Here is a 12019-nt window from a genome sequence, read left to right on the forward strand (position 1 = left end):
TGCACTGTTTACGAATGCGCAGCAGCTCTCCAGATCCACCAGCTTCTGCTGTCCTGCTGCGCCAAACCCCTACCTCCCCCCCCCGCCTCAGCTCTCCTTAATAAAAGTGTCTGTCCTCTCTGCCCCGGCTCCTCCTCCTCCTCCGCCCCGGGCCACGCCCCCCCCTCCCGCCCCGCCATCCCCGTCCGGCAGCCGCCTGCCCCGTGCTGTGCAGCGGCAACGGGCAATACAGCAAGGGCGTGTGCATGTGCTACAGTGGCTGGAAGGGGCTGGAGTGCGACGTGCCCGCCGGCCAGTGTGTCGACCCCGAGTGCAGTGGGCGTGGCACCTGCAGCCTGGGCACCTGCACGTGCACCGCCGGCTACCGTGGAGACAGCTGCGAGGAAGGTGAGGTCCCAAGAAAAGTGCATGGTTTTGAGCGGTGTGGTTTATGCACTGGAATTCACACATCTTTTATGTGCAGTCTCACACACTCGTTCACACGGACCTCTGTAGGACAGAGATACTGCTACGATCTTTAACCTTAGTGATTCTCAGCAAGCACACATACGCATGCACAGGCACACACACACCGACACACTATTTCACATTTACTGCACTTTCACCAAATTCCCCTCATCCTATGAGATTCTCAATTTCCATATCTCCTCTGTATCAATGACTCTTGCAGGTACATACATCATAACTGTTACGAAGGGATTAAATTGGCCTTATTGATCTGGCTTTTAAAAGATTGGCCTGAAACTGACTCTCCCACTTACTGCACTGCTCATATGAGCTGATGCTCCTCTCTGCAAAAGGAGAGTTCCCAGAGGTGAGTTTAGCGGAGTGAAGTGAAAGATGAGTGCCTGCGAGGTAAAGGAAGGGGCTGTGTAGAACTGGAGATGTGCAGGGCCTGAGCAGCACAAACACCTCCAGAGCTTTTTCAAACCATCACAGATGTCCTTCAGCTTCTCCTGGACACCCTTTTGCCTCAATTTGATCTTCTCTATTTCCATGTCTCTCTTTTTCCCGCTCTCTCTCTGTCACTATCTTCTCTTCCACTGCCCCATCCCCCCTTTAGTGGACTGTCTGGACCCCATGTGTTCGGGTCATGGCACGTGTGTGGCAGGCCAGTGCCACTGTAAGCCCGGCTGGGCTGGCTCCCTGTGTGACCTTCCCAGAGCACAGTGCCCAGAGCAGTGTCACGGGCACGGAGTCTACAGCGCAGACACTGGCCTCTGTACCTGTGAGCCCAACTGGATGGGCCCTGACTGCTCCACAGGTAGATCTGCCTTCTCTCTGCCTCACTTAGTTCTTTTGCAGAAATACTAGGTCTTTGTAGTTTTGGGTTTTTTTAATCCGTTCTCTTTTGCTCTTCTCTTCTCTGCTCCTCTCTTCTCTCATGAAATATGTCTCATTTCTCTTTATCCTGTCTAAATTTAACAGTCAGCTCCCCTGATTCTCTTTCTCTTTGTCTTTGTCTTTCTCCTCTTACCTTATCTTTCCTCTCCCTCTCCTGAGAGAAAGCATTCATTTTACTTGACTGTTCTCTGACCCTGCTTCCCTCCCTCTCTCTCTCTCTCTCTCTCTCTCTCTCTCTCTCTCCCTCGCTCTCTCACTCCCTCTCTCTCTCACACACACACACACACACACACACACTCCCTCCATGCAGAGGTGTGTTCTGCGGACTGCGGGAGCCACGGGGTGTGTGTTGGCGGTGTGTGTCACTGTGAGGAGGGCTGGGCAGGTACTGGATGTGACCAGAGGCTGTGTAACCCGCAGTGTGTGAAGCACGGCACCTGCAGGGACGGCAAGTGCCAGTGTGAGCAAGGCTGGAACGGAGAGCACTGCACCATCGGTAAATACACACACACACAGAGACACACACACACACACACACACACACACAGAGACACACACACACACACAGCATCCTCACTGTGTATACATTGGAGCACTCGCTAAACAGTGTGTGAGTTGAGTAGTGGGATTTTGAGTATGTGCTGGGAGTGTGAATTTTAACTGGATCCAGGTTTGTGAAGTTGTTTAGCCGTAGGGCACTTTATAACTCAGTCTGCTTTTCTGTTTTATTTAAGAGGTTCAACATGGGTTGTAATTAAAAACAGTATTTAAATTATAGTCACATCTGAACAATGTGAATGAAGCATCTGGAAAACTATCATTTGGTTTCCAGAGTCTGTTACTAATTACAACACTGGTAGAGCACCTGAGGTAAGCTTTATTTATTTGTGAATGTTTTATGTAAAAAACTCTTCAGTTCCAATCCTGGGATCCTACAAATCCTATCCAATCCTAGAATGCACCATAAGCCACAAAATCAGGGCAGTAAGCCTTTCTTCACATCCACCCTGCTGGCTGGTGTGTGGGTTTGTGTGTGTGCATGGGTTTGTGTGTGTGTGTGTGTGTGTGTGCGTGTGTGTGTGCGTGTGTTCTTTGTGGTTGAGTAGTTGTATGGACCAACATTATCAGTGTTTTGTGTCTGTGAACAAGGAAAATGGACGGCCCTTGCTCCATGTCTACTTGTGATTCTGCAGTCCCCTCCTCAATAGGAATATTAATAGCCCTAGCCTATACTGCTAGAGTGCACAGAGGTTGGCAGAATACTAATATAAATAGGCTGCTCTGTTGGCTTAACACAGAACATGTGTGTGTGTGTGTGTGTGTGTGTGTGTATGTGTGTGTGTGTGTGCGCGTGCATGCCTTTGTGTGTGTGTGTGTGTGTGTGTGTGTGTGTGTGAATACCAATGAGTCCACTTTCTTCTCTGCCACCATTCTCATGTTGTTTAAAGACAATAACTGCTGGAGTAGGGCTCTGGTGGGACACAACCACGCTCAGAAACATTCCATTTTAACAAGCTCTCCAGGCAAGTAGATTTTTCCAAAATAACTACAGTAAGTGGCTCTTCAGCCAATAGAGAAAAAGAGTAGGGCATTACAGAGTTTAAAATTTTACTGGGCTGTGGAAATACATGAAAGGTAGTTTTGTAATTGCGGGATGTCTAAGGACATTAAATTGATCTAGAAGGCTATAGACATGAAGCTTTCTCAGCATGTGTGTGTGTGTGTGTGTGTGTGTGTGTGTGTGTGTGTGTTCAAGGTTGTGTTGTATATAATTAAGTTGTTTGTAACATTTGGCTTGCTGTCTCTGGGGTGTCAAATTTAATCTGCTACAACTGAAAATCAAATCAAAATTGATAGATTTGTCCCCCACCCCCCACGCCACTTGTCTCTCACAGATGGGTGTCCAGGGCTGTGCAATGGTAACGGGCAGTGCATTATGGGGCAAAACAGCTGGCACTGCGAATGCCACACTGGCTGGAGGGGGCTGGGTTGCAGCGTTGCCATGGAGATCTCCTGCGACGACAACAAGGACAATGAAGGAGGTGAGAGGAGGAGAAGGAGGAGAGAGCACAAATCAATTTCAGTCTACAATTAAGCCAAACCAAGAGGACGTCTGAGCAGGCCCAGCGGGGCACATACCTTTGGGGGAATTCAATCCATTTCAGGTTGCATAAGCGCTCACTTGTGTTAAAGCCACAAGACGGATCGCCACCATCCATCTAAAAAGATCCATAAAAACATTAGGGCACTGCATGTGAAATATATATATATAGTACCAGAAACCAAGAAAAACAATAGGATTTCCTCATAAATATTCAGCCGTGATGGAATCTGCCGGAAGGCCCTGTGCAAATGTCTGAGATTGCGGAGGTCCAGTGCGCTCGCTCCTGGCCCTGCTGGAGCTGGCCTCTGTGTCTTCAGCGGGGATGAAAGCTGCGTGATAGCATGGCCAAGGCCCTCATTTCTCAGTAGCCCACATTATACTATCCACCTCTGTGTGCTGCCCTCTCCATGCACCACCATCCCCTCTGCTCTGAATGAATCAATGCCTCTCCTCCCTCCTCTTCAGCAAGCTTAGGATTAGAGCGCTCCCTTTTTTTTACATTTATTTATATATATATAAATATATATATATATGCATGCATGCTACAGTGATTATGTAACGGACGTTTTGGGGTTAGTGGGGCTTTTTTCCCCCCTACCCTGTTGTGGCCACTAAGCCCTGCCCTAGAGCTGCTGGATTCCTCTTTCTTTAGCTTCATCCCACCTACATCCCACCATTTTTTTTTCCATTTTTGTCTTTAAATGCTTTTTTCTTTTAATTTTTCTTTTCATTCCCATCCTCCTCTTTACCCCTATGCCTCCCGCTTTCCCTCTCTCCGGTCTCCACAGGTGATTCCAGAAAGTCTCGCTCGTCTCGCGTTCCATTAGACTGCCCGCTGAGTGACAGAGGCATGCGCTGTGAGGACGGCGAGTCTTTAAATATAGTGGCCCTCCCTTGCAGTGTCTGTCACCTTCCTGTCTCCCCACACATGTCTCTCCCTTGGCCTGAGAAATCTGGCAGCCGTCGTCTCTGGAGCCGCCGCACTGCCGACAGATAATACTGTTTGGGGTTTTTTTGCTACATTTCCCCTCTCTCGCTCTCTCACACACATGCACATATACACACCCCCACACACGCGCGCGCCCACGTAGCAGTGTCCCTGCCTTTTATTCTCTTTTTTTATCCTTTGCCATCGAAGGCTTTGCTTCACAGAAACAGTACAGATCAGAGGAAGGGAGTCAGAAAGCACAAAAGCGAGCAGAAGTTGTTGGTAATGTTTGTTTGTTGTGCAATACAACAGCTCGGAGGGCAAGGGGGTGTGTGGGGAGCTGGAAAGAAAGGCTCTATACGCACAGGCAGAGTGAGAGGCAGAGAAAAGAGGAAAATCCCTCAGGGTTGGGAATGATGTCCTCCATGACTTTGATGCAAGTTTGATAGAAATGTAATTAAAGAAAGGACGAGCAGTGAAGTAGGCTGGGAAAGAGAGAGAGAGAGCGAAAGAGACAGAGACAAAGAGTCTGAACTAGAACATAATTAGAGTTCAGCCATCTCTTCATTACTGTCAACTGATCTCATTATGGCGATAGAAGCAAATAAATACACTTACACGTTTTCATTTGAGTGATGAAAAGAGTGTGTGTTCAGCAGGCTTTTTTCATCATGTAATTTGCTTGTTACACTTCACATCAATATGGGACAGGCCACAGAACGAACAGGATCTCTGCCAGAGTGTCAGACAACTGTGACAGCAAAATGGCTTTAAACGTTTAACCTTGAGAGGATGAGCTTAATGGGTCATTAGACCTTCCGCGCCATTATTTCTGTACATTTTATTAACACTAGCTGCTTTTCCTGCTTTTAGATGGCCTCGTGGACTGCATGGACCCAGACTGCTGCACCCAGAGCCCTTGTCTGACCAATCCGCTGTGCCGTGGGTCACGTGACCCGCTATTAATCATCCAGCAGAGCCAATCGGCTGGCCAGAAAGTTAGCTCCTTTTATGACAGAATCAAGGTGCTTGTGGGAAGAGACAGTACTCATGTCATACCGGGAAGTAATCCATTTAATGGCAGGTAACATATAATTGATATTAACTTGGAGGTTCACTTTAGAAAGTCAACTTCTTTCTCTTCGTTCTTTTTCTATTCATTTGTTGTTTTTTGTTTGTTTCGGGGCTTTTTGTATTTGTATTGGTATGTCTCTTTCTATTTGTACTGATGTGTGTGTGTGTGTGTGTGTAGCCTTGCGTCTCTAATTCGTGGGCAGGTCCTAACAGCTGATGGAACTCCCCTGGTAGGGGTCAACGTGAGCTTTGTGAAGTATCCACATTATGGCTATACCATGACCCGTCAGGACGGAACGTGAGTGTCCACGGTTTCCAGTACACCATACCCTTGTCCAGAATTCTTAAGAAATTATTTGATTTAGTTAAGGCACAAAACCTTAGATACTTGTGTTGGTAGAGGCTATTATTGCTCGATGAGAGTATGAAGTGTCTGTAGAAGGAACAGTGCAGTCATTTTAATATGTCTGCCTCTCTGTATTTCCCTGTGTGTGCAGGTTCGACCTGGTGGCCAACGGCGGTACGGCCATGACGCTTCGCTTCGAACGTGCTCCGTTCCTGAGCCAGGAGCGCACTGTGTGGTTGCCATGGAACCGCTTCTACGCAATGGACACGTTGGTGCTCCGCACGGAGGAAAACACCATCCCAGGCTGCGACCTGAGCGGCTCCGTCAGGCCCGACCCCACCATCGTGCCCTCCCCCCTCTCCTCCTTCTTCAGCTCTAACCCGGCCGACAGGCACATCATCCCCGAGAGCCAGGTATGCATGCGGTTAATGCTAACCGTGGATAAGAGCCGGTAGGCAGTGTCGGCATGGCTACACTGTTATGTTAGCTGGCCATTACTAGATATCATTATTTACAGAGCTTTTTTTTTTTTACATACATCACAGCCTTTTTTGGGGGGGCTCCAATATGGAAAAGCAATTGCTCTCTCTTTTGAGCACTCTATCTTTATAACTGTGATTCCGTAGGTGTTGTAGGCGCTCACATTTATACAATATGTCTAATTGCCTGGAAGCTGCTCTCCCTCTCCCCGTTCTGTCTTTGTGCAAGTGATTTGCTTTGAATAGCTGCTCAAAGCTGGAGGGTTTTCATAATCCAGAGATGATGCACTCTGCATTCCTCTGCCATGTTTCATTTATTTCATACAGTGTGACTGTGTTATGCAGTCAGCTGTGATCCCCTATTAAGGTTTACATTAAGGATCTGTGTTGGAGAAAGGAACACTCGGGCGCGGGGGGAGTGTCGATACGTTTTATTCCTGATTCCTCCCCGTCTCCCTCAGGTTCTCCATGAACAAATCGAGGTCCCAAGCACCACTCTGAGCCTGTGCTACTTGAGCTCCAGGGCGTCAGGCTACCGCGCCCTGCTCAAGGTGATCATGACCCCGGTACTGGTGCCTCTCAGCCTGGCCAAGGTGCACCTGATGGTGGCCGTGGAGGGCCACCTCTTCCAGAAGTGGTTCCACGCCTCACCCAACCTGGCCTACACCTACATCTGGGACAAGACAGATGCCTATGGCCAGAGAGTGTACGGTCTGGCTGAGGCTGTGGGTGAGTGCTGGGCACCCCTTGGCCCTAGACACAGAGCACCTCTAAGCAAATATTCATATTCTAATGACAGATAAGTGTCTCATAAGTAGAGTCTATATTGCTGCATGATGTTATTGTAGAAATTTATTCAATACTTGAGTGTGTCTAAAGAAGCCTTCAGCTTGGAAATGTTCCCAGTCTGCTCTGGAATGTCTGTTCTGTGAAATACTGTAAAATGCTGTGAATAACTTTCAAGTTAATAGAGATTCTCCATCTTTCATTCATTAGGCTTTCTGGAGCTCTACGTTTCTCATTACAGAAGTCGATATGTTACCTAGATCCTGGTCAGTGATGAATTAAGTTATCTGTGTGTGTGTGTGTGTGTGTGTGTGTGTGTGTGTGTGTGTGTGTGTGTGTGTGTGTGTAGTGTCTGTGGGGTATGAGTATGAAACATGTCCCACTCAGATTCTCTGGGAGAAGAGGACAGCCGTGCTGCAGGGTTATGAGCTGAGCCCCTCCAACCTGGGCGGATGGTCACTGGACAAACACCACACCCTCAATGTCCGCCATGGTGAGACGTGCACTTACTTAATATATTGATGGCAGCTAATGCTCCTTATGTTCCTTACGCACACACACAAACATCCATATTGACTGACTTCATACATTAAAGGTATCCCGTGTTTTCACACGCTTACATAATCCTCTGCACACGATAAGAGTAAATCCTCTGTCCGTTACTCTTGAAGATATTGAGTATCACTTGCTCACCACCCATATGTAATCATGGCTTTAGTAGCACGCAGTGGTGCATGCAAAGCACACACAGATGTGAACCGTGCGTTGGGCCGTAGCACCTAACAAATAAAGTGTGCCACCTTACACACACACACACACACACACACACACACACACACAGACCTCTGCCAACAAACACACATTCACACACTCATATATCTTCACACTTACTCATCCACCATATCATTGAAATTACAGCATCCAAGACTCTTTTTCTTGGCTATTATTCAGATAACCCAAAAGAAATGTTTCCAGTGATGTATGTTCTGTTTACGTTCAAATCAGGCTAAGGCTCTAAACTACAAACCGCTAACTGTCATGAATTATTATTATGGCTGAAAACGTCTAAACATAGTAATCATCACAGAGTGAAACTTTCTCGCCCGTGCACTGCACCTGCTATACATCACGCTGCTGCTGTAAAGCCCTCACTCAATGTAGCACAGTGCTCCCGAGTGGAGCCTGGCAAGAGGAAGGTGCAGCCAGCGTGACGTGTCCCTCGTTGGTGAGCGCAGTGAAACCGTGAGCAGCTCTGTTCTTCCGTAGCTGTCGGACAAGCTGCAATCTCCCCACCACGGTCATTTTAACTGACAGCTTACTGCAGGTTTCTGCGCAATATTTTGTCTTCATTATGAACACCTGATGACAATATGAAGACAAAACAATGCGCCTTCAGCACCACTATTTACACCCGGCAAGTGCAGGTTAAAAAGTGTGTAAAAGAATGGTACAAAAAAATGTTGCTGTCGGCGACAACAAATACAGCTCTCCCTCTCTCTCTCTTTTTCTCCATCACTCTCCCTCTCTGTGTCTCAGGTATCCTGCACAAGGGCAGCGGGGAGAACGTGTTCATCTCAGAGCAGCAGCCCCCGGTCATCAGCACGGTGCTGGGTAACGGGAGGAGACGCAGCATCTCCTGCCCCAGCTGCAGCGGCCTGGCCGAGGGCAACAAGCTGCTGGCACCCGTGGCCCTGGCCTGCGATGGCGAGGGCAGTCTCTATGTGGGGGACCTCAACTTCATCAGGAGGGTGTACCCCTCCCTCAACACCACCGCCATCCTTGAGCTTCGGTGAGACGGCTGCTCCACCACAAGGCCTAGGAGCAAAAGTGATGCGTTTTGGGTGTGTTTTTAAATATGTACCTCTTTCTCTTCTCTCTGCTCTTTCTCTGCAATGAAAGGAATAAAGATTTGAGACACAGGTGAGCAAAAGCATGACCTCTTTCTATTACTGGAAGCGATGTTTAGTGTCATGGTTAGCGATGTTTAACACCGAGTCATTTATTCTGGGGCTGGCATCATATTTATAGTGGAAGGAACTCTCATTCCCCATTCTTCCTTGTGCATTTTACTCACTTTTTCTCCATTTTCACTTGGATATTGAAGTGGTCTCTTATTTTAGAAGTCTCATTACTCTGCTGAGATGAGCTCTTCGCGTTTCATCACGCTCACCAAGGTGACGGTGCGTTTGGCCCCCGAGAATATTATTAAGACAAATTTCTCCCCTTTCACTTATTTCCATAGCAACAGCCCAAGTCATAAGTACTACCTGGCAGCAGATCCGGTCTCGGGCGCCCTGTTTCTGTCCGACACCAACTCCCGGCAGATCTACCGAGTGCGCTCGCTGAGCGGGGCACGCCCCCTGCTGGACAATGCTCAGGTGGTGGCTGGCACGGGCGAACAGTGCGTGCCCTTCGACGAGGCCCGCTGCGGCGACGGCGGCAAGGCTGTGGAGGCCACCCTGATGAGCCCCAGAGGTGAGGGTCTCCTCGAACTCCATCCTACGCCTAGAAAGTCACAGGAAAAGGGAAGTTTTGATATAACAAGTTGCTTAATTGGCTGCGGATGCAACACTAGGCCGAGCAGAAATACTTTTGGATGTTTGACGTTTAACCATCACACTAATGGAGTGCCGGGCATTACGGGACCCAGCTGGAAGTAACCGGACTCTAGCTGTCACTTTTAAAGCCTGATAAATTTTCTGATGCCTCTAAGTGGCAGCGAGGCTAAAAAGAGATGGTTGGGTTTGCCGAGCATTCCTCTGAGGCCCAGGCAGTCTCCTTCGTCCTGGAGCAGAACCCGTGCTGACATGATCAGCATGACAGCTCTCCACACCAGGGCTCCGACACACACGGGACTAATTATGCTTTCTTCCCCAAAAAAACAAAAACAAATGGTGCAATAACAGAAGTACATTGCATCGGAAAAGTCAGCTGTGATTCTCTGGACTTTGCTTCGCCTTCTAGTGGAGCGGTGTGTGTTGTGATGGCAAGGAATGCAGGGGTGTGGAGTTAGCTCTCGTGAGCGGAATCAAAGGTGTCTCATGCCAGGCTTCCTGCTGTTTGGTGAGAGATCACAACGTCATGTTTAGGCAGGATGGTTGGTTTAGGGCGAGGGAGCAGATCCACGGGCTAACATAGCCGCCCACACGGCCACTTGTTTGCTGAAGACTGCCTGCACTGCTCAACAGTCTTTCTGCTGTAAACTGGGATGTAAACTGGTTTTCCTGCACGTGTGTTGTTGTGGGGCGAGGTCTTTGAGCCGCTCCCATGGGTTTTGCTGACGGAACTCTGTCCTCTGCAGGCATTGCGGTGGATAAGAATGGGCTCATGTACTTTGTGGATGCCACCATGATCCGTAAGGTGGATCAGAATGGCATCATCTCCACACTGATCAAGACCAACGACCTGACTGCAGTCCGGCCCCTCAGCTGTGACTCCGGCATGGACGTCAGCCAGGTCAAATTAGCTCTTCTCTCTGACTATCTCCCTGACTTTGTCCTTAGCATTCTCTGTCTGTCTGTCTTTCTTTCTCTTTCTCTGACTCTCTTTGTTCTATTCTTTTCAGTCTTTCTTTTTTCTTATATATCTTACTACCCCTCCCTCCTCTCTCTCTTTCTCTTTCTAATTCTGTTTCTTGTGCATAAGACATGAAGCCGAAAAAATGAATTATCCATGGCCCAGATGTTTGGAAATCTGGGTCTTAGATTGACACTCACTGATTCATATTCTCTTTGCTCTCTGTCCGTCCGCTTGCAAAGAAAAGAATTATCCAGTCGCCATAACATTAGCACTAGAACTGACCCGTGGTGTTGATGGACTCTGTGCTGCACCGCTGTGTAGGTGCGTCTGGAGTGGCCCACAGACCTGGCCGTCAACCCCATGGACAACTCCCTCTATGTGCTGGAGAACAACGTCATCCTGCGCATCACCGAGAACCACCAGGTCAGCATCATCGCCGGGCGGCCCATGCACTGCCAGGTTCCGGGCATCGACTACTCGCTCAGCCGGCTGGCCATCCACTCCGCGCTGGAGAGCGCCACGGCCATCGCCATCTCGCACGCCGGCGTGCTCTACATTGCTGAGACGGATGAGAAGCGCATCAACCGCGTGCGGCAGGTGAGCGCCAGCGGCGAGATCTCGCTGCTGGCCGGCGCCACCTCCGACTGCGACTGTAAGAACGACGTGAACTGCAACTGTTTCGCTGGCGATGACGGCTATGCCGCCGACGCCAGCCTCAACTCACCCGCCTCACTGGCCGTGGCTCCTGACGGCACGCTCTACGTAGCCGACCTCAACAACATCCGTGTGCGCGCAATCCGCAGCAACCGGCCCAACGCCACTGCCACCGGCCTCTACGAGGTGGGCTCGGCCCTGGACCAGGAGCTGTACGTGTTTGGCGAGGACGGCCTGCACCGGCAGACGGTCAGCCTCGTCACGGGCCTGCCTCTCTACAACTTTAGCTATGGCATGGACGGCGAGCTGGCGTCCGTCACTGACAATGCCAACAACACGCTGAAGGTCCGCAGGGAGGCGGGCGGCGCAGTGCGGCTCGTGCTGCTGCCCGAGAACCAGGTGGTCACCCTGGGCGTGGATGCAGCCGGCAGCCTGCGCTCCGTTTCCGCCCTCAACCAGGAGGTGGCGCTGCTCAGCTATGCCGCCAGCACCGAGCTTCTGGCCTCCAAAACCGATGAGACTGGCTGGACCAACTTCTATGAGTGAGTATGAGGGTGACAGTAAGGACACCGATTAGTATTCCAGTCACACTGTAGTCTTGGCGAGGTTTTACAGTATTACTTATTTCCATATTGCACTCTTGCAGCAGTAGCAGTGGCAGCAGGACCAGAGGCAGGTTCTCCTGGTCTGGCTTGTCCCTTTAATCAGTGCTGCACAGTCCTCTAGAGCAGTTTGAGAGCCATCTAGTGTTTATAGTACAGTACTTCTATTTTAGATGTCTCAAC

The 12019-nt window shown here is 49.5% G+C and overlaps 1 protein-coding gene across 5 annotated transcripts in view; it reads left to right on the top strand.

Moving 5' to 3' along the window:
* Nucleotides 1–12019, top strand: part of tenm2b (teneurin transmembrane protein 2b) — a 170805-nt gene that overhangs the window by 152361 nt on the left and 6425 nt on the right. For 4 of the 5 annotated variants that reach the window (XM_081720200.1, XM_035527054.2, XM_035527055.2 and 1 more), the window contains 14 exons: nt 193–387; nt 1064–1264; nt 1655–1840; nt 3240–3386; nt 5250–5460; nt 5629–5748; nt 5948–6209; nt 6737–7004; nt 7411–7554; nt 8598–8850; nt 8961–8981; nt 9304–9536; nt 10363–10517; nt 10902–11776. In XM_081720200.1, coding sequence (XP_081576326.1) covers nt 193–387; nt 1064–1264; nt 1655–1840; nt 3240–3386; nt 5250–5460; nt 5629–5748; nt 5948–6209; nt 6737–7004; nt 7411–7554; nt 8598–8850; nt 8961–8981; nt 9304–9536; nt 10363–10517; nt 10902–11776 — 3271 coding nt within the window. The remainder of the gene's footprint in view (nt 1–192; nt 388–1063; nt 1265–1654; nt 1841–3239; nt 3387–5249; nt 5461–5628; nt 5749–5947; nt 6210–6736; nt 7005–7410; nt 7555–8597; nt 8851–8960; nt 8982–9303; nt 9537–10362; nt 10518–10901; nt 11777–12019) is intronic. The other variant, XM_081720201.1, reaches the window with a different exon arrangement.

The sequence above is a fragment of the Electrophorus electricus genome, chromosome 8, assembly GCF_041902795.1.
Source record: "Electrophorus electricus isolate QZ-2024a chromosome 8, ASM4190279v1, whole genome shotgun sequence".
Classification (NCBI taxonomy): domain Eukaryota; kingdom Metazoa; phylum Chordata; class Actinopteri; order Gymnotiformes; family Gymnotidae; genus Electrophorus; species Electrophorus electricus.